At 49.0% G+C, this 21664-nt stretch overlaps 2 protein-coding genes across 5 annotated transcripts in view; one reads left to right on the top strand and one right to left on the bottom strand.

The window, feature by feature from the left end:
- Positions 1-4975: 4975 nt before the first annotated feature.
- The window catches only part of TXNDC16 (thioredoxin domain containing 16), a 42230-nt gene continuing 25541 nt past the window's right edge, over positions 4976-21664 (bottom strand). For 3 of the 4 annotated variants that reach the window (XM_073638467.1, XM_073638469.1, XM_073638470.1), the window contains exons 14-20: positions 20596-20764; positions 17258-17394; positions 16747-16828; positions 12490-12628; positions 11086-11246; positions 8080-8270; positions 4976-7098 (exon numbers count right to left, since the gene is read on the bottom strand). In XM_073638467.1, the coding sequence (XP_073494568.1) occupies positions 6848-7098; positions 8080-8270; positions 11086-11246; positions 12490-12628; positions 16747-16828; positions 17258-17394; positions 20596-20764 (1130 nt within the window). In that variant the 3' untranslated portion in view covers positions 4976-6847. The remainder of the gene's footprint in view (positions 7099-8079; positions 8271-11085; positions 11247-12489; positions 12629-16746; positions 16829-17257; positions 17395-20595; positions 20765-21664) is intronic. The other variant, XM_073638468.1, reaches the window with a different exon arrangement.
- LOC141153353 (uncharacterized) lies at positions 12507-16735 on the top strand. The gene is made up of 3 exons (XM_073638062.1): positions 12507-12728; positions 15387-15896; positions 16619-16735. Exons 1-3 carry the CDS (start codon positions 12636-12638, stop codon positions 16733-16735), a joined length of 720 nt encoding a protein of 239 aa, XP_073494163.1. The 5' UTR covers positions 12507-12635.

Below are 21664 nucleotides of genomic sequence, written 5' to 3'. Positions count from 1 at the left end.
TACCTTTCTTTCCCTGTCTTGGGTCTTGACTAACTAGCCGCACAAAAACATGGGGAGGAAGGAGCTCGTTATGAGCAGCTGCAACCACTAATTACTACAGCCCCACCAGTGCCGCCGTGCACCGCCCAGTCCAACCAATGCAAAACTACAACTCCCAGCATGCTCTGCCGGTAGGTTGGGGATCACGAAATGAGCGATTCTCCCGTATCACTCTTTTTGCACCCATTAAAAATGAAGACAATAACATGATTGCACGGTTTACAAGCAGAGCGGCCTCAGGGTACGCGCACACAGAGTTTCCTTTTGGAACAACGTTTAAAATAAAATACAGAAAAATCTCTTAAAAAAAACTCCCATTGTAAAACAAATTTACTGTTTTTATGTTCAGTCTTTTAAGTGGTTTTTTTTTTTCGCTTTAGGTATCAAAAAACTCCTAGTGGGAATTAAAGAAATTGTGTGTCATGTCTTGGAATCTGCTCCAAACTTGTTACTGACCAATCAGAAGGCTGCAAAAAAAAAACACTTCTAGAGAAAAGTTTGTAAAAATTCTTCAAGAAAAGAAAAACTCCTCCAAAAACGTAACAAAAGTTATATGCACAGAGTTTTTTTGAGTCGTTTTAGGAGCAGTAAATGGCAACATGAACATGTCAGTGGAGCTGGCGGCTCTATTCCTGAAGTGGCGGTACCGCCGGGGTCTTTTACATATCCCTGTATTAAGAAAGCATTATGTACATGTTTGTGGCGGGTTTGCTGCGCTTTTTCAGGATATTGGGAGAGGAATGCACCTGAAAAAGATGTTGTGTGCACATAGCCACTGATTGGAAACTCTCCAAATCTCAGTCGCCTCAAACTCTGCGTTCCCGCTCCAAAAACGCAGCAAAAAAAGACTCCAGTCGCCCTACAGTGTTCAGGACAGGTCATTAGCCAAGGAATGTAAGCGACTGCTGAATTCACTGACAGCAAGTAGACGTTTTGGAAACAGTGAGGAAGTAACTTAGAAAGTTGCTGAGCTTTTCATAAGGGTGCACTTGCAAGAGTCGTTTTTGACTGTGTTCCCTCCTCCCCAGTCCCCTCATCCTACTCGCTGTTGGCATCCCATTACTCTCTTCCACGGTTCCCTCCTCCTCCTCACAGGTGATGCCATGTTACTCTCCTCCGTGGCTCCCTCTTACTCCTCGCTGGTGATGTTACATTAGTCTCCCCTGCGATCCCCTCCTCCTCACTGGTGACGTTTTTCTCCTCCGCAGTTCCCTTCTCCTCTTCGCTGGTGACATTACTCTCTTCTGCCGCACCGGTAATTTCCACTGTAAAATTCTTTTCTGCATCGTGTGGATGAGGTTTGGTGAAATGTCATGCACAATGCTGCTACTGTAATGTCCATTAGATTATCAGCTGTGTATGAGAAGAGCGTCTGTCTGGACACAAGACTCAGCATGGACACACGACATCAGGAAAAACTGCAGAAATCGACATCTGTATTATTACAATGTGATCGGTGAGCGCCGCTCTGGCTCCCTTCATCTGTGTGTTCTGCAGTGTCTCAGTGAGCGCTGCTCCGGCTCCCTTCATCTGTGTCTTCTGACGAGTGCCTCAGTGTGCGCCGCTCTGGCTCCCTTCATCTGTGTCTTCTGACGAGTGCCTCAGTGTGCGCCGCTCCGGCTCCCTTCATCTGTGTCTTCTGACGAGTGCCTCAGTGTGCGCCGCTCTGGCTCCCTTCATCTGTGTCTTCTGCAGTGTCTCAGTGAGCGCCGCTCCGGCTCCCTTCATCTGTGTCTTCTGACGAGTGCCTCAGTGAGCGCCGCTCCGGCTCCCTTCATCTGTGTCTTCTGCAGAGTGCCTCAGTGAGCGCCGCTCCGGCTCCCTTCATCTGTGTCTTCTGCAGAGTGCCTCAGTGAGCGCCGCTCCGGCTCCCTTCATCTGAGTCTTCTGCAGAGTGTCTCAGTACAATATCCCTGACACTGACGTTACATATGATCTGATTGCTCTGCCATCACCCTTATTAATGGCCCTGTAGTAGAAGACAAGCGAATAGCGATTTGTATGAAAATCCTTAAAAAACAAAAAAACTCAGCAGCTCCACTGTAGTAAAAAACATTTATTAGGGAGGAAAAGGCTCTGTCCATATGGGAGAAATGACATACACCCAAGGTCCCCAAGAAAAAAAATTAAAGAGTACATCATGTAAATTAGCATGCACATCAGTCTGAAAAGGCAGTACTGAAGTATAAAGCATGGCACATAAACAGAGCAGCCTTAACTTAAAGGGGTTGTTCTTGGGCTCTAACTCATCATCTATTCACAGAATAGGAGATTAAGTTGCTAGTAGATGGGTTTTTTCAGTTGGGATCCCCACTGTGAGGAGCTAGCCACGGACTAAAGACTATTGGACCAATCAACGTAAAGCAGAATACACGGCTCCAAGTGATGCAGACTTTTTCCAGCATGGAGCACCGGTTACGTTGATCTTATTGTTGTTTTATTAGAGATTTGCTTGCTTGTCAGTTTAACGTGCACAAATCTCTCCTGGAAAGTGTTCAGCCTCAGGAATCAATGTTTCCAGTTAGTAACAGTAAGCAGAGGAAGATGTGCGGGCAGGATCTTATGCATACATAAGGCCAGACACAAGATTGAGGTAAAGAAGTCATTCCATTCCTCTCGTTAGTGTCTCAGGGGCCTCAATTAAGCCATTGTTCTACCAGTCACTAGTCCCATTGTGTGGATAAGGATATTAGACCCAATGGAGCAGTCACCACAGGGGGTCTCACATGCAGTTCAAGGTGAGGGGCTCGGTTGCAGGTAAATACCTCCACCAATTCAGTTATCTTTGGGGGGAGGGTGTTTCTCGATGGCCGGGCTCAATTCCAGGGAGAGGGGGAGCTTGGGGTAAACAGGACACTGACGAGGAAATGAAGGTGTTGTCGCTGGCTGGAGCTGGATACATGTGCTGCGGTCGTGGTATCCATCTGGAGGAGCAGGGACTGTGACGGCAGACTATTCCGGCGGGAGATACAAAAGCTGGGAGCCAACAAAAAATATCACCTGGTACGGGGGCAGTGGAACTACCGGCCCGAGTTAGGATCTTGTAGTGGTAAGCAAGTATCTGGATGTGCATGTAGGAGTACCCCCACCCGCCAAAGCGCCGAGGACAGTGGATAACCGGAGAGAGGAGCCCGCATCTTTAATGTACCGGGATACACCACATTTCATTGAAGACACCTCAGATATTGAACATCTCCGCTTATTTGAGAACCTCTGTCTGCTGCATGAGGTGTCAGTCAGTGACTGGCCAAGATTTTTGAGTGTTGGCCTGACCGGAAAAGCAACAGAAGCTTTTAATAACCTGTCTTCGGTGGATCAGAGATGTTACTCTACCATTCGCAGTGCATTGCTAGAGAGGTATGCCGTCACGCCGGAAACCTACCGGAGGAAGTTTCAAGAGACTGACAAGCCTGCTGCACACACACATCGGGAGTTTGCCAACACACTACGTACGGCATGCACTCGGTGGATAGAAGGACTGAGGGGTTGGGAAGCAGAACATGTGGTGGATATATTATATATTCATGCTGGAACAATTTATATCCAAGCTCCCAGGGGACGGAGAGAAAACCACTCAGCCTGGATGAGGCTGCAAGATTGGTCTGCCGATCGACCAGGGCTAAGAGGACGTACAGCCCCAGCGAGTGGGGAACAGGAGCTTACAGGCCAGTGGAGGAACCGCAGGGATGTTAGACTTCACAAAGAGGGGGAGGTTTCCCAAGCCCCCAAGTATGGCCTGCTTTGGGGCGAAGGGGGTTAAGCTGCCATAACTGGGACACTTTGCTAGGGAATGTCGGGAACGTTCCAGCCCACATCATCCGCGCCCCCAACCTGTGAACACTGTGCTGCAATGGGGCTGGAATACTGAGTGGGAGAGGATCCCACTACCCTGACCAGAAGAGGCATATGTGGTACAAGGACAAGTGTCCCGCACTAGATGGGACACCTCAGAGTCCATTAACCAGCATCTGCAGCCGGTCTGAGTAGAGGGAGTGAAGACTGCAGGGCTCCGTGACTCCGGAGTCTCGGTCACATTGATCAAAGAACATCTAGTTCCGAACCAATGTATTCTTCCTGCCAGCTATATGTTAGTCAACATAGCCAGAGAAGCTTTGAACATTCGGCGGGCCCAACTATATTTAGACTGGGGACACAGTCATGGAAAGATGGATGTAGGAGTAGTGCCACAGGTACCAGTAGATGTGTTGCTGGGAAACAACCTAGGAGCAGAGTTGGTGTGCCACTGGGCCAATGTCGTAACCCGAAGAAAAGGACCGGTTCACACTGTCAGCCGAGATGGAACAGAGCAATCTCTACATGCCAACTACCACATACCAGTGGTGCATAATGCACAAAATGCAATGACTGTTACCCATAAAAGAAAGTGACATGGGGGAGATAAATTACATCAGGGAGGAGGCCCAGGGACTCCAAGCCACTTGGTCTCCCATCACTTTGGTCAGCCCAGATATTGTCCCCACCAGAACACCATTTACCAGGCCGCCAAGTGGCCATCTCCCTAGCTGTGGGTCAGCTCTCTGGGGATTGGTGCATTTATGTGGGCAATTTACTGGCCGATGTATGGAAGAAGGAGCTGGAGAGGTTGTTCCATCGATAAGGATTCATACCATCGAGCTGAAGAATCACAGGGCGAGTGGGGCGGCACCGTTCACCTTCATCAGCTTCTAGGATGCACGGAATGTGGAGGACACAATGGATACGAGTTCGGTTCTCGACAGTTACGTGTGGAGTTTCCAAGGTCACACCGGGGATCAGAGGGTGGATATGGAGGACCCCGCAAGAGGAACGGAGTCCTGTCCCACCGAACTGAATACAGAGTCCTCGTCTCAGGGCTTACCCCATCAGGGAGCTGGCAGAATCTGAAAGATCATATGAGAGAAACTGGAGATGTCTGCTATGCTGATGTACACCAGGATGGAATGGGGTGTGTGGAGTTTATTAGCAAGGAAGACATGGAATATGGCTTGAGGAAACTGGATGATACAAAGTTTCATTCTAATGAAGGTGAAACCTCTTAAATCAGTGTCTGTGCTGAAAGAAATGTTGATGGACTGTCCCAATAAGTGAAGAATCTGGATAGTCAATCTCATTAATTGGAGCCCAGGGCGGGCTATGCTGAAAAAGTGGGGGAGGAGTGTGAGGAGCTGGCCACAGACTAAAAACTACTGGAGCAATGGACGTAGAGCAGAATCGACGGCTCTAAGGGATACAGACTTTTTCCATCACGGAGCATCAGTTATGTCTTATTGTTGTGTTTTGTTAGAGATTTGCTTGCTGTGTTTTATTAGAGATTTGCTTGCTCGTCTGTTTAAGGCCTAGTGCCCACGATGCAGAAATAAAGCCGGAATTTTCCTGAGCATTTCTGCGTCTCCTTGGCAGAAAAACGTATGCGTTTTTTCCATGCGTTTTTGACGTGTATGTGCCATGTGTTTTTCCAATGCATTGTATAGGCAAATACGCATGCAGAAACGCACAAGAATTGGTCATGTCCTTATTTTTTCTGCGAGTAAAATCTGCGCAGAAAAAATCTTGACCATGTGCACAGAACTTGCAGAATGTCATAGGAAGTCATGGGATAAGGGATGCAATGCGTTTCTGGATCGTTTACGCGCTACAAATACGCACCAAAAAAAGCATCGTGGGCACACAGCTTAAGAGCACAAATCTCTCCCAGCAAGTGTCAAGTCTCAGGAATAGATGTTACCATTCAGTGACAGTAAGCAGAAAAAGACGTGCAGGCTGGATCTTATGCATACATAAGGCCATCCACAAGATTAGTAATCGGGTAAAGCAATCATTATATTACTCTCGCTAGGGTCTCAAGCCATTGTTCTCCCAGCCACTAGTCCCATTGTGTGGATGGGGATAGTAGACCCAGTGGAGTACTCATCACAGGGGGTCTCACTTTCAGTCCCAGGTAAGGGGCTCGGAAGTGGGTAAATACCTCCACCAATGCAGTTAGCTTTGGGAGGAATGTTTCCCGATGGTGGGGCTCAATTCCGGGGGTTATGGAGCAGCTTGGGGTATTTAGGAGACTGATGAGGAAATGGAGGGGTTGTTGTTGGCTGGAGCTGGATACATGTGCTACAGTCGTGGCATCTGTCATCTGGCTTTGAGGAACTATCCCAAGGACTGTTGTTGCCAGTTGGAGCTGGATATTCGTGCTACGGTCATGGTATCTGTCGTCTGGACTTGAGGAACTATCCTAAGGACGGTTGTTGCTGTCTGAAGCTGGATATATGTGCTACAGTCGTGGTATCCATAGTCTGGAGGAACATGGACCATGATTGTAGACTATACCGGCAAGACATACAAAAGCTATGGACCAACCAAAAATATCACCTGATACGGAGCAGTGGAACTACAGACCTCGGGTTGGGATCTTGTGGACTGGCGGCATTGCATTGTGGCCTTCTACCCAAGAGCATGGACGTAAGGTATAAAAAATAGTTGCATTGCTAACCTGCCTAAATGATTATTACAACCCACAACCTCAGATCTTCACACTCACCAGTCCCAAAACAGGGTTCTGGAGTCCCCGTTAGAATGGAGCGGTGGTTGAGAATGTGTAGTGTGTATGGGACTGAAAGACATCACCAAGGACAGTCCCACAGACAATGATTGCAAAATATGTGCCCATTCTTGGGATTGTTAGGGTCCCAGTGGTCGAACTGGCAGCAAAGTGGGACTTATGGTCTGTCCTGTAGATAAGTGATGAATGGTCCTGCTCAGCTATGTACGGATCAGACACTCGGACCCTAGGAGATACGGTAAGTCGTCCCCCTGTTCATAGCTCCTGGTGCTGCGCGGACTCCTCTTCTACATCTATGAACTGCGGGATGGTCCCACGGAGACTTGTGGCTTTTCTTTGCCACTTCTCCTCCTCGTCTTCGTCGTACACTGAGGCTTTTTTACTTCTGCCGGATTTCATATGTATCCGAATTTTCTGAGCAGCCAAGTTGGGATCAGCTTCGTCCATCATGGCGAGGAAATCGTAGTGTGGAAGCGGAGCTGCCCAATCCTCTGTAGATAAAAAGTCTGGAACGGTAAAAATTAGAACATTACACCGCGCCGGGAAATTACCAGAATATATCCTCAGTCCTGCCTGTTATACCCGCGACAATCAGCACATGGCTGTGGTGCTTGTGGTCCTCATCAATGCTGCAGTTCAGCTCCATTCACTTAGTGAGGATTATAAAAGAATAAATAAAAGAAATGCTTTCTTCCAAAAACAGCCCCTCCCCCAGCCCACCTTCTACAGACTGTGTGCGGTATTGAAGCTCAGTACTTTTGATTTCAAAGGAACCGAGCTGCAATACCAGATACAACCTATGGCCAGATGTGGCACTGTTTATGAAAGAAAGTTGCCATGTTTTTTCTAATGATTGGGCTCTGTTGAAGTACCCAACACATCCACACACATATGGATGGCTTAGCGAGCCCTGCCATAGCTGCATTGATGGAAAAGTTTTAAAAAAAAATTTAAAAAAATGCAATTTTGAGTATAGAATGCAGGCTTTTTGGCACATTCAGAAAAAAAAGCTGCATCAAATATGCACCAAAGATGCAAAACAAATAAAAAGAGGAAATAATTGCATATAAAAAAAAAAACGCATCAGAGCAGATGGCGGCGGGGACAAGACGGGACACGATGGCGGTGGGGACGGGACACGATGGCGGTGGGGACGGGACACGATGGCGGCGGGGACGGGACGGGACACGATGGCGGCGGGGACGGGACACGATGGCGGCGGGGACGGGACGGGACACGATGGCGGCGGGGACGGGACGGGACACGATGGCATAGGTCTCTTTTTCAAACCCTACACCAGTTGTAACATTAGGTTCTTTGACCGCTGGATGCCTGACCGCTGAGACCCACGATGATCCCACAAATGAGGCTCTGCAGAAACCATGTGGCTGGAGCGGAGGCCGAGCAGTCCCATAGAAAATGATGGGAGCGGAGGGAGCACACACTGGACCTCTGCAAAAGAAAAATCTTATCCGATCGTTACTTACAGACGGGAACTTCCTCTCCAGCTTTTATCATTTCCAGCCAATATAAGATGCCGACTTCACTAATCTGCCGATCTACAGGAAGAGCGAAGACTTGTCCCGGAGAATCAGAAGTGATGAGCACGAGCTGAGGCAAAGGTGGGATCATGCTAAAATACGTCTTCAGCACGAGAAGACCGGCCGGGGTGTTCCTTCTGCAAGAAAGCGGAAAGTGTCTAGGTGAAAAGATACAGCAGAAACAAGTAACATCCACATAGGACTGACACACAATGGATTTTCTGCAGCAAAATCTGCTCCGTATTGTGCAGAAAAGCTGCGGATTTGCATTGGAAAAGGTTAAAATTCGCAGCGTAAATCGATGTCAATATTCCAAGCGTCTTTGGGAGATTTCTTAAAATCTCAGATCACATCGTTGGCGATGAAAAAGGCCGCAGATGATAAATTCGCTGTTTGTACATTTTTGGACTACTGAGAACCTTTTTGCGCCACATTGCCAACAATCTCCACAGCAGCATTTACCGCTGTGCATTTCCGTTGTCCGTAGCAAAAATGTGTCCTTGTAAAGTTTCCCTAAAATCTGCACCGAAATTCAATTTTCAATGCAGATTTTGTGATATTTTGAAAATATCTTATACACGATGCAACTACCAAAAAACGCTGCAGGTTTTCCAGCCCCAAAATCAGCACCGAAAAATCAAGTGTTTCTGGCAACTCTTAAAATTTCTACCTGCGCCTTCATAGGGCGTTATTAACAGATGCGCCCAGTTCTCCCGCGTTGTCCATAAGCCTGCAACAGGATTCTTAACTTCCTAATATACTTCATGGCCTTTTTTTTGGGGGGGGGAGGGGGGTGGGAGACGTTTTTTATGCCTAATTCTTCAAAAGTATGTGCAAAATCCAAAACGCTCTTTATTTTTAACTTTTTTTTTTTGCTAATTTTTAGCGTAAAAGGACACAAGTTCAGCTAAAAAAGTTGCAAAACACCTGCGTCAAAATTTTTTTGGACATACAGTACAGACCAAAAGTTTGGACACACCTTCTCATTTAAAGATTTTCTGTATTTTCATGACTTTGAAAATTATACATTCACACTGAAGGCATCAAAACTATGAATTACCACATGTGGAATTATATACTTAACAAAAAAGTGTGAAACAACTGAAAATATGTCTTATATTCTAGGTTCTTCAAAGTAGCCCCCTTTTGCTTTGATGACTGCTTTGCACACTCTTGGCATTCTCTTGATGAGCTTCAAGAGGTAGTCACCGGAAATGGTTTTCACTTCACAGGTGTGCCCTGTCAGGTTTAATAAGTGGGATTTCTTGCCTTATAAATGGGGTTGGGACCATCAGTTGTGTTGTGCAGAAGTCAGGTGGATACACAGCTGATAGTCCTACTGAATAGACTGTTAGAATTTGTATTATGGCAAGAAAAAAGCAGCTAAGTAAAGAAAAACGAGTGGCCATCATTACTTTAAGAAATGAAGGTCAGTCAGTCCGAAAAATTGGGAAAACTTTGAAATTGTCCCCAAGTGCAGTTGCAAAAACCATCAATCGCTACAAAGAAACTCGCTCACATGAGGACCACGGCAGGAAAGGAAGACCAAGAGTCGCCTCTGCTTCTGAGGATAAGTTTATCCGAGTCACCAGCCTCAGAAATCACAGGTTAACAGCAGCTCAGATTAGAGACCAGGTCAATGCCACACAGAGTTCTAGCAGCAGACACATCTCTACAACAACTGTCAAGAGGAGACTTTGTGCAGCAGGCCTTCATGGTAAAATAGCTGCTAGGAAACCACTGCTAAGGACAGGCAGCAAGCAGAAGAGACTTGTTTGGGCTAAAGAACACAAGGAATGGACATTAGACCAGTGGAAATCTGTGCTTTGGTCTGATGAGTCCAAATTTGAGATCTTTGGTTCCAACCACCGTGTCTTTGTGCGACGCAGAAAAGGTGAACGGATGGACTCTACATGCCTGGTTCCCACCGTGAAGCATGGAGGAGGAGGTGTGATGGTGTGGGGGTGCTTTGCTGGTGACACTGTTGGGGATTTATTCAAAATTGAAGGCATACTGATCCAGCATGGCTACCACAGCATCTTGCAGCGGCATGCTATTCCATCCGGTTTGCGTTTAGTTGGACCATCATTTATTTTTCAACAGGACAATGACCCCAAACACACCTCCAGGCTGTGTAAGGGCTATTTGACCAAGAAGGAGAGTGATGGGGTGCTACGCCAGATGACCTGGCCTCCACAGTCACCAGACCTGAACCCAATCGAGATGGTTTGGGGTGAGCTGGACCGCAGAGTGAAGGCAAAAGGGCCAACAAGTGCTAAGCCTCTCTGGGAACTCCTTCAAGATTGTTGGAAGACCATTTCCGGTGACTACCTCTTGAAGATCATCAAGAGAATGTCAAGAGTGTGCAAAGCAGTCATCAAAGCAAAAGGTGGCTACTTTGTAGAACCTAGAATATAAGACATATTTCCAGTTGTTTCACACTTTTTTGTTAAGTATATAATTCCACATGTGTTAATTCATAGTTTTGATGCCTTCAGTGTGAATGTACAATTTTCAAAGTCATAAAAATACAGAAAAATCTTTAAATGAGGTGTGTCCAAACTTTTGGTCTGTACTGTACATCTAATAGCTCCGTTAAAAGGAATGAAGGAGAGCTGCAGAAATTTTGCGACTAAAGAAAAAAATAAATAAAAGAAAAAAGTCCACAATTGTTGAATCAGCAGAAAACACCTGACAAGATCAAACCCTGTCCACAATGGAGAACATAAAAACAAAACAAAAATACAAGCGGTGAACCCATAAAATTAGACTTAAAAAAAAAGGCACAAATTAAAAGAATTAAAGCAGAAATTAAAAAACTGGTGAAAAGAACCAAAAATATTACAGAAAAAAAGGGGCATTTTCAACGAGTCACTGCTCCAAGGAGAATCACCCCCATGAATTAACCCAAAATACTTACAAGAAGCGGAATATTTCCTGCCTGTTACTCACATGTTCAGCCAGCAAGTTGTCATCAGCTCCAGATATTTTCCTCTCACCAGACTTAAAATGTGCTTTTCGATGCGCGGGTCGACGTCGCCATCGGAGAAGAGGATAAGCAGGGGCTTCTGGCGTCTCAGGAGGGCCGGAAGAGACTCCACGGTGACTTCCGGCTGTGAAAAGACGAGGCTAACTAAAGGGACGTCGCTACAAGACCCGCCAATCTGATTCTTGTTTATTGCATTCCGTTACAAAAATACAATTGAGAGGCGGCCGGAGAGAGGTGCGCCGGAGGAGAGGCGGCCGGAGAGAGGTGCGCCGGAGGAGAGGCGGCCGGAGAGAGGTGCGCCGGAGGAGAGGCGGCCGGAGGGAGGTGCGCCGGAGGAGAGGCGGCCGGAGAGAGGTGCGCCGGAGGAGAGGCGGCCGGAGGGAGGTGCGCCGGAGGAGAGGCGGCCGGAGAGAGGTGCGCCGGAGGAGAGGCGGCCGGAGAGAGGTGCGCCGGAGGAGAGGCGGCCGGAGAGAGGTGCGCCGGAGGAGAGGCGGCCGGAGAGAGGTGCGCCGGAGGAGAGGCGGCCGGAGAGAGGTGCGCCGGAGGAGAGGCGGCCAGAGAGAGGTGCGCCGGAGGAGAGGCGGCCAGAGAGAGGTGCGCCGGAGGAGAGGCGGCCAGAGAGAGGTGCGCCGGAGGAGAGGCGGCCAGAGAGAGGTGCGCCGGAGGAGAGGCGGCTGGAGAGAGGTGCGCCGGAGGAGAGGCGGCTGAAGAGAGGTGCGCCGGAGGAGACCTCGGACGGCTGTGAGGGCAAAGAAATACATTTTTTATGGCTTTTCAAAGAAGAGGAAGAAAAAAAAAAGCAAAAACTAAACTTGGCAGCGCCGTTAAGGGGGTAAAAAGCCGAACCATTTACTGATGGTCTTGTGACAGATGGGATTTAAGTGACTGCAGACGCCCCCGCGATCATCACAGCACCATAATTACTTCCCCTAATGAAGCCCTTGGCAAAGAAGCGCATGTGAACTGTGCCAAGGGTACAAAAACAGGCAGCAAGCAGCACAGAGTATTTCAGAAGAAAACAAAGTGGAAGATGCTGTGCCAGACAGCAGCACAGAGGATGTAAGACATAACGTGACCTGCTGCATGTACAAAGCGCAGGGTGGTGACATGAATAAAGGGAATAGACAGGTGGAGGGTCACAATCCCGAGGGCATCCTGGAAGCCGCACATAATAAAATACCGCCTCTCGTCATTCTGACAGTTTCCAGCAGTCAGTAACCAGAAGCAGGTGCCCACCCCCCCCATCCCTGTACATGTCCCTGGGGGGCGCTCCACACAATGCTGTATATGGTGTGGGGGAGGGGAGGGCATTTTCTGACATTTTTAATACCAGGAAACATATTTTGTATTAAATGCACAAAACTCACAAACTCTCCGAGAAGTTCCCGTTGCAGAAGCAGAAGGATTTCATCGGCGGCAGCGCTGGGGATGGAGACGGCATGGACCTTCTGCAAGGAGTGCTGGGAGAAGAGCACGGCGGGGGGCAGCGCGCCATAACGCTGAGCCCTGTGGGATGGTACAACATCAGACACACGGAGAAGAGATCACACGGCACCGCCGAAAAAGTGACAGAGGAGTGGAGTGGGGACTACTGAGGAAATGGTGGGTACTTTGACTATTGGGGATGTGGGGAGCTGTCACTAATGGGGATGTAGGAGGTGGAGTTTTATGAGAACTGGGGAGGTGAAGCGGTGTGGGAAGGTGCTGCGACTACTGGGGGAACGAGAGGGTTCTGTGACTACTGGGGGGAATGAGAGGGTGCTGCGACTACTGGGGGGAATGAGAGGGTGCTGCGACTACTGGGGGGAATGAGAGGGTGCTGCAACTACTGGGGGACTTAGAGGGTGCTGCGACTACTGGGGGAATGAGAGGGTTCTGTGACTACTGGGGGGAATGAGAGGGTGCTGCGACTCCTGGGGGAATGAGAGGGTGCTGCGACTACTGGGGGAATGAGAGGGTGCTGCGACTACTGGGGGAATGAGAGGGTGCTGTGACTACTGGGGGAATGAGAGGGTGCTGCGACTACTAGGGGAATGAGGAGCAGGGAGTTCTGTGACTATTGGACATTGGTGGAGGCTGCACCTGTGACTAGTGGATGAGTATGAGGCACCTGCTGTGACTACTGGGGGCTTTGTTCAGATCACTACTGAATGAGAAGTCGTCTCCTGATGAAGCCCCTCCTGCTGTGTAACCTACAGCCGCACATGGTGCTGGGAGCGGCAGTGGTCCCCGCACGTCACCTCCTGGCTTCTGTCCGTATTCCCCAGATCTTCCCATATATTTTTTATCCTATTTGTGTTGTCCGGGGAATTAAGTCCCGGGAATCTGTGTCATTTCCAGGAAGCAGACTCCTCCATTACCCTGCGATCGGGGGTCAGGAGGATGCGGGGAGCCATATGGTGGGAGCGCATGTCGTGCTACCGCTGATTACTCGACCCCTTGTCCACATTCATCAATTTTCTCCTACTTTTGGCAACGGGAAGAAAAAATTCCACGAAATGAGAGAATTTTCATGAATTAACATTTTTTTCCCTGTTTTCTTAAAGGAAACTAAAATTGTATCCAGACCCCGGATCACGGCGAGGCATAGAGGGGCCCCTCACTGCTGCGGTCGCTGGCCCCCCGTCTATAATGGATGCTCTGGTTTCACTGGTCGTGCACCATTAACGCCGGACTCGTAACATCAGGGAACAGGAGACGGATGTTATCGGGAGAGAGAAACCTGAGCTGATGACTCCCATCATTGTCCGCTTCTTCTGCTTCCTCCCATAATGGATCTTTAATAGTGATTACATGAAACTGAAAGGGTGTTCCCGAAATAATAAGTTATCCCCTGTCCTTAGGATGAGCATACCTTAGTGATCACTGGAACTCCATCTTAAAGGGATTGGGGGGGCACATTCTCCAGCTCCACTATATGATGGTACTATAAGGTGGTGACATTTGGGTACCGCCTATGACGGTATTCGTAGGTTGTGTATAGCAGATAGAGATGAGGTCAGTAGTCCGTTACTGCCGGGCAGGACTGACTCCTATCTGCCAAAATATCCGGCCCCTGTCATTTTAAAAGGTCTGTTCAGAATGACAAAAATATGGCAGCTGCTTCCAAAATCAGCGCCACCTCTCTGCAGAGGATGAGACTGGTATTGCAGCTCGAAAGAGAGAGAGGGAGCGAAAGAGAGAGAGAGCGAAAGAGAGAGCGCGCGAGAGAGAGCGAAAGAGAGAGAGCGCGAGAGAGAGCGAAAGAGAGAGAGCGCGAGAGAGAGCGAAAGAGAGAGAGCGCGAGAGAGAGCGAAAGAGAGAGAGCGCGAGAGAGAGCGAAAGAGAGAGAGCGCGAGAGAGAGCGAAAGAGAGAGAGCGCGAGAGAGCGAAAGAGAGAGAGCGCGAGAGAGCGAAAGAGAGAGAGCGCGAGAGAGAGCGAAAGAGAGCGCGAGAGAGAGCGAAAGAGAGAGAGCGCGAGAGAGAGCGAAAGAGAGAGAGCGCGAGAGAGAGCGAAAGAGAGAGAGCGCGAGAGAGCGAAAGAGAGAGAGCGCGAGAGAGAGCGAAAGAGAGAGAGCGCGAGAGAGAGCGAAAGAGAGAGAGCGCGAGAGAGAGCGAAAGAGAGAGAGCGCGAGAGAGAGCGAAAGAGAGAGAGCGCGAGAGAGAGCGAAAGAGAGAGAGCGCGAGAGAGAGCGAAAGAGAGAGAGCGCGCGAGAGAGCGAAAGAGAGAGAGCGCGAGAGAGAGCGAAAGAGAGCGCGAGAGAGAGCGAAAGAGAGCGCGAGAGAGAGCGAAAGAGAGCGCGAGAGAGAGCGAAAGAGAGCGCGAGAGAGAGCGAAAGAGAGCGCGAGAGAGAGCGAAAGAGAGAGAGCGCGAGAGAGAGCGAAAGAGAGAGAGCGCGAGAGAGCGAAAGAGAGAGAGCGCGAGAGAGCGAAAGAGAGAGAGCGCGAGAGAGCGAAAGAGAGAGAGCGCGAGAGAGAGCGAAAGAGAGAGAGCGCGAGAGAGCGAAAGAGAGCGCGAGAGAGCGAAAGAGAGAGAGCGCGAGAGAGCGCGAGAGAGCGAAAGAGAGAGAGCGCGAGAGAGCGCGAGAGAGAGAAAGAGAGAGAGCGCGAGAGAGAGAAAGAGAGAGAGCGCGAGAGAGCGAAAGAGAGCGCGAGAGAGCGCGAGAGAGAGCGAAAGAGAGCGCGAGAGAGCGAAAGAGAGCGCGAGAGAGCGAAAGAGAGAGAGCGAAAGAGAGAGCGAAAGAGAGAGCGAAAGAGAGAGCGTGAGAGAGAGCGAAAGAGAGAGCGAAAGAGAGAGCGCGAGAGAGAACGAAAGAGCGCGAAAGAGAGAGCGCGAGAGAGAGAACGAGAGAGCAAAAGAGAGCGAGAGAGAGCGCGAGAGAGAGAAAGAGAGAGAGTGCGAGAGAGTGAAAGAGAGAGAGCGCGAGAGAGCGAAAGAGAGAGCGAAAAAGAGAGCGAAAAAGAGCGAAAAAAGAGAGAAAAAGAGAGAAAAAGAGAGAGAAAAAGAGAGAGAAAAAGAGAGAGAAAAAGAGAGAGAAAAAGAGAGAGAAAAAGAGAGAGAAAAAGAGAGAGAAAGAGCGCGCGCGAAAGAGAGAGCGAAAGAGAGAGCGCGCGAGAGAGCGAAAGAGAGAGAGCGCGCGAGAGAGCGCGCGAGAGAGCGCGCGAGAGAGCGCGCGAGAGAGCGAAAGAGAGAGAGCGCGCGAGAGAGCGAAAGAGAGAGAAAGCGAAAGAGAGCAAGCGCGAGAGAGCGAAAGAGAGCAAGCGCGAGAGAGCGAAAGAGAGCGAGCGCGAGAGAGCGAAAGAGAGCGCGCGCGAGAGCGAAAGAGAGTGCGCGCGAGAGCGAAAGAGAGCGCGCGCGAGAGCGAAAGAGAGCGCGCGCGAGAGCGAAAGAGAGCGCGCGCGAGAGCGAAAGAGAGCGCGCGCGAGAGCGAAAGAGAGCGCGCGCGAGAGCGAAAGAGAGCGCGCGCGAGAGAGCGAAAGAGAGTGCGCGCGAGAGAGCGAAAGAGAGCACGCGAGAGCGAAAGAGCGCGCGAGAGAGCGAAAGAGAGCGCGCGAGAGAGCGAAAGAGAGAGCGCAAGAGAGCGCGCGAGAGAGCGAAAGAGAGCGCGCGAGAGCGAAAGAGAGAGCGCAAGAGAGATCGAAAGCGCGCACGAGAGCGAAAGCGAGAGAGAGCGCGAAAGAGAGCGTGCGAGAGAGACAAAGAGAGAGAGCGTGCGAGAGAGAGACAAAGAGAGAGAGACAAAGAGAGAGAGAGAGACAAAGAGAGAGAGAGACAAAGAGAGAGAGAGACAAAGAGAGAGAGACAGACAGAGAGAGAGAGAGACAGACAAAGAGAGAGAGAGACAGACAAAGAGAGAGACAGACAAAGAGAGAGACAGACAAAGAGAGAGAGAGAGACAGACAAAAGAGAGAGACAGGCAAAAGAGAGAGACAGACAAAGAGAGAGACAGACAAAGAGAGAGACAGACAGAGATAATTTTTTTCTTTTCTTATAAGTTTGGTCTCCATTATTTTCAGTGGGGTTCGGGTTCGGTGGGAGTTCTGGTGAGGTATCAGACCCCACACTTCCAGCGTCCGCCCATCCCTAGTCCTGATGCAACGACTGCGCTGAAGGAAGGAGAAATCATTATCTGACATTTACTCACAGGACGGCGGCGGCTTCTCCGGTGTAAATTCCCACAACAGCAAAACCTCGGAGATTACTTGCCGCGCTGACGAAGTCTTCATCTGCTCCAGAAAAAAAGAGAAGAACAATTACATCCCATAGAGGACTGTGTGCTCGCCTACGTCTGCTTGCTGTCAGTGATGTGAGCAGGTCACACGTCAGGGTTTGAGACGACTGTATGAAAAATTGAACCTATCAACAGCACAAATCGCTCCTGTGCCGACAGTTTGCGACAATGTATCAGCCTGGAGTCCGAGCTCGCAGAGGATCGTCTGGTCTGATAACAATTGTTACTATATTCACTAACAGCAAGCAAGATCTCGGAAATGGTAAAGAATAAAAACAAAGAATATTAGAAAGTTGCAGAAGTTTTCATTATGCATCAAATAAGCAAATTTACATAAACCAGAAATTCCCCAAGTGCAAGATTATGAATATCCCGAACCCCGGGCCACAACATCGTCCAGTCCATCCTGATCTAGGTCCGGTACCTTCTCTCATACCGGGAGCAAATAATCCCAGAGCCGAGATGTCGTAGAAAGGCGACAATGATCTGTGCATCGCTCCATGTATATAATCTCCTGCTTCCTCCACTGTCTGCAACTGCTCGGGGCAATCCAGTGTGAACCTGCGCGAGAAACGCAAGTATTAATAATACTCCGACAGCAACAAGAAAGTCATACAAACACAGGATCACTGTACAGCCTGCATGATACTCCAGAGCTGCACTCACTATTCTGCTGGTGCAGTCACTGTGTACATACATTACATTACTGATCCTGAGTTACATCCTGTATTATACTCCAGAGCTGCACTCACTATTCTGCTGGTGGAGTCACTGTGTACATACATTACTGATCCTGAGTTACATCCTGTATTATACTCCAGAGCTGCGTTCACTATTCTGCTGGTGCAGTCACTGTGTACATACATTACATTACTGATCCTGAGTTACATCCTGTATTATACTCCAGAGCTGCACTCACTATTCTGCTGGTGCAGTCACTGTGTACATACATTACTGATCCTGTACTGATCCTGAGTTACATCCTGTATTATCCTCCAGAGCTGCACTCACTATTCTGCTGGTGGAGTCACTGTGTACATACATTACATTACTGATCCTGTACTGATCCTGAGTTACATCCTGTATTATACTCCAGAGCTGCACTCACTATTCTGCTGGTGCAGTCACTGTGTACATACATTACTGATCCTGTACTGATCCTGAGTTACATCCTGTATTATCCTCCAGAGCTGCACTCACTATTCTGCTGGTGGAGTCACTGTGTACATACATTACATTACTGATCCTGTACTGATCCTGAGTTACATCCTGTATTATACTCCAGAGCTGCACTCACTATTCTGCTGGTGGAGTCACTGTGCACATACATTACATTAATGATCCTGTACTGATCCTGAGTTACATCCTGTAGTATACTCCAGAGCTGCACTCCCTATTCTGCTGGTGCAGTCACTGTGTACATACATTACATTACTGATCCTGAGTTACATCCTGTATTATACTCCAGAGCTGCACACACTATTCTGCTGGTGCAGTCACTATGTACATACATTACTGATCCTGTACTGATCCTGAGTTACATCCTGTATTATCCTCCAGAGCTGCACTCACTATTCTGCTGGTGGAGTCACTGTGTACATACATTACTGATCCTGTACTGATCCTGAGTTACATCCTGTATTATCCTCCAGAGCTGCACTCACTATTCTGCTGGTGCAGTCACTGAGTACATACATTACATTACTGATCCTGAGTTACATCCTGTATTATCCTCCAGAGCTGCGTTCACTATTCTGCTGGTGCAGTCACTGTGTACATACATTACATTACTGATCCTGTACTGATTCTGAGTTACATCCTGTATTATCCTCCAGAGCTGCACTCACTATTCTGCTGGTGCAGTCACTGTGTACATACATTACATTACTGATCCTGTACTGATTCTGAGTTACATCCTGTATTATCCTCCAGAGCTGCACTCACTATTCTGCAGTTAGATATTGGAGCCCATGGACAGCTGTGGCGCAGTATGCAGAGTGGACATGTTCTTGTAACCTTTTCAGTACTTGCGTTAGAATACATTGTGCGGTGACTTTTGGTACACCATGTGGCAGCCGGCACAGTGCGGCAAGGCAGTGACCAAATCTTCACATATGTAATTAGTGGTAATTCCTCTGGCCTGTAAATGATGTTCCCCTTTAATTGAAGACAAATTGGGGGAAGTCGGCCGCAGATGAGACATAATAATATCAGGATGAGCGGAGGAGCAGACCCCGGTATTACGCAGCGGCTCGGATACAATTACAGATCATTGCATTAGGAGAATCGTGAACTTGTGGATCTTTCTCGTCTCTGTGCTACCAGAATAAAAACACTGGGCCGTCAGCACTGACACTGCCTGACCGGAGCGCGACGCTGCCTGACCGGAGTGTGCCCTGATGCAGGAGGATCAGGACATATAACACAGGCCGATATGACATTCAAAGGCCGTAGAAAGCTGGGAGACAACCGCTACAGCACCACCACTGCAGGATCCGTCCCAGTTCTCATACTCTGTAACTTGCCATCCTCTCTTTTTAAGGGATTCCTTTTCATTAGTATTCTGCCAGCACTACAAGTGCAAGAACGTCCCTTTCCTCAATTCCCATCATGCCTTGTTCCTGCCATTGTCCAACCCTCCTCTCTGCTGTTATGCCTTTACACAACTTGACAGACAGGAGAGCAAAAGCAAAAAGATAATGTCCTGCCCCCTCTCCCAACAGAGGCAAAGCCCCGCCCCCACTTCATGTAGACATTAAGCCCCGCCCCCACTTCATGTAGACATTAAGCCCCGCCCCCACTTCATGTAGACATTAAGCCCCGCCCCCACTTCATGTAGACATTAAGCTTCGCCCCCACTTCCCGTAGACACAAAGCCCAACCCCCACTCCCTATAGAGACACAACCCCCTCACTTCCTCTACAGAGACAAAGCCCAACCCCCACTCCCTATAGAGACACAACCCTCTCACTTCCTGTAGACCAGGGTTCCCCAACTCCAGTCCTCAAGGCCCACCAACAGGTCACCTGCACAGGCAATAATTCCATCACCTGAGCAATACTAAGGAAATCCTGAAAACATGACCTGTTGGTGGGCCTTGAGGACTGGAGTTGATAGAGAGTCTAAGCCCCACCCCCACTTTCTGTAGAAAGTCAAAGCCCCACCCTCCTCCCTATAGAGACACAACCCCCCCACTTCCTGTAGAAAGACAAAGCCCGCCCCCACTTCCTGTAGAGACACAAAGCCCCGCCTCTACACCCTATAGACACAACCCCCCACTTCCTGTAGAGAGACAAAGCCCCGCCCCACTTCCTGTAGAGAGACAAAGCCCAGTCCCACTTCCTGTAGAGACAAAGCCCCTCCCCCACTTCCTGTAGAGACAAAGCCACGCCCCCACTTCCTGTAGAGACAAAGCCCCTCCCCCACTTCCTGTAGAGACACAAAGCCCCTCCCCCACTTCCTGTAGAGACACAAAGCCCCTCCCCCACTTCCTGTAGAGACAAAGCCCCTCCCCCACTTCCTGTAGAGACAAAGCCCCTCCCCCACTTCCTGTAGAGACACAAAGCCCCTCCCCCACTTCCGGTGTTCCGTCTCGGTGTCTCTGCGGTTCCTGACTGCACTTGACATAAGGCAGTGTAAGAAGGGAGACACCTAGTGGCCGGCACTTTGCTGCAATTTTTCGGGGTAAAACATAATTTATGAAGCGATTTGCAGATTGTCTCTCACATTATCCATCAGCTGAGGAGCGGAGTCCGTACTCACAGCAGGAGAAACCGCGCCAGCTCCTCGGTGCCCATCATGCCCTCGTACAGGAACGGCTGCAGCCCCGCCTGGTAGATCTTCACTGAAGGGAAACTGGTGATCTGCTCCTTGGTGCAGACGTCCGTCCAGTCAGCGCAGTTCACCGTGGACATAGACACATCCAGCCGCTCTACAGGGAGACATGGAAAAGTGATTAGTCGCAGCGCCGCACAATCTGCTAAAAGTCCAATCATCCGGAGTAATCATCCGGAATAATCATTGGATCTCCTAATCTGCAGCAGATTCTGGTCTGTGGGGGCATTAATGAGGTTAAAATGATCTGTCTTGCGGTATAAGGTGACCTGCAGGAGTCAGCCCGCCTGCGGGGAGCCAGTCCGCATGTCATCCAGCTCATATATACAGATGAGGAGTCTTATAAGCACAGAGCTGGGACTGTATTCAGTAAGACGGGAAATGCTGCACCCAGGTCAGATATTACCCATCACTGCTCGTCACACTGACTAATAAAACTTTTAAAAAGTTCCTTTCCTTCTTTTTAGTGAGAATTTTCAGTCTGGCGATTCCATAGGGAACACGACCTCCGCTGAACAATGCGGCTGGAGATGGCGCTATCGTGCGAACCCTGCAGCGCTCAGGTTTCCTCTTGTCTATATAGGAACTAAATATTTACTTCTCAGTGAAAAGCCCCTTGTAAGGTGAGAGGGCGGAGGCCCAGGAGCCACGGCTGGGAGGGTTAATTCCCGCACTTCACCCTATTATTGTTTCAGATGAAAAGGAAAATCCACAGCGAAGCGATTTCCAGGAAGAAAATGCCTTTAATTACTTCATACCGGCAAAAATGCAGAAGCAGCAGAGCAGATTTATCATTTATCCTGTGATGCCAGGATTTACACAACACTAGGTATTATGCAGGAATGAGAACATTTTATGATATTAGTACATATTATATATACAGTACAGACCAAAAGTTTGGACACACCTTCTCATTTAATGATTTTTCTGTATTTTCATGACTATGAAAATTGTACATTCACACTGAAGGCATCAAAACTATGAATTAACACATGTG

This window comes from Phyllobates terribilis, unplaced genomic scaffold (genome assembly GCF_046119375.1).
Source record: "Phyllobates terribilis strain yellow unplaced genomic scaffold, ASM4611937v1 Scaffold_7__3_contigs__length_470593459, whole genome shotgun sequence".
Taxonomy (NCBI): Eukaryota; Metazoa; Chordata; class Amphibia; order Anura; family Dendrobatidae; genus Phyllobates; species Phyllobates terribilis.
This window is presented reverse-complemented; position numbering and strand designations above follow the sequence as displayed.

Coding starts and splice junctions, on each gene's coding strand:
- LOC141153353 (XM_073638062.1), top strand. CDS start 12,636: ATGGTACAACATCAGACACACGGAGAAGAGATCACACGGCACCGCCGA. Junction 12,729..15,386: donor GACTACTGAGGAAATGGTGG/GTACTTTGACTA, acceptor CGAAAGAGAGAG/CGAAAGAGAGAGCGCGAGAG. Junction 15,897..16,618: donor AAGAGAGCGAGCGCGAGAGA/GCGAAAGAGAGC, acceptor CATTATTTTCAG/TGGGGTTCGGGTTCGGTGGG.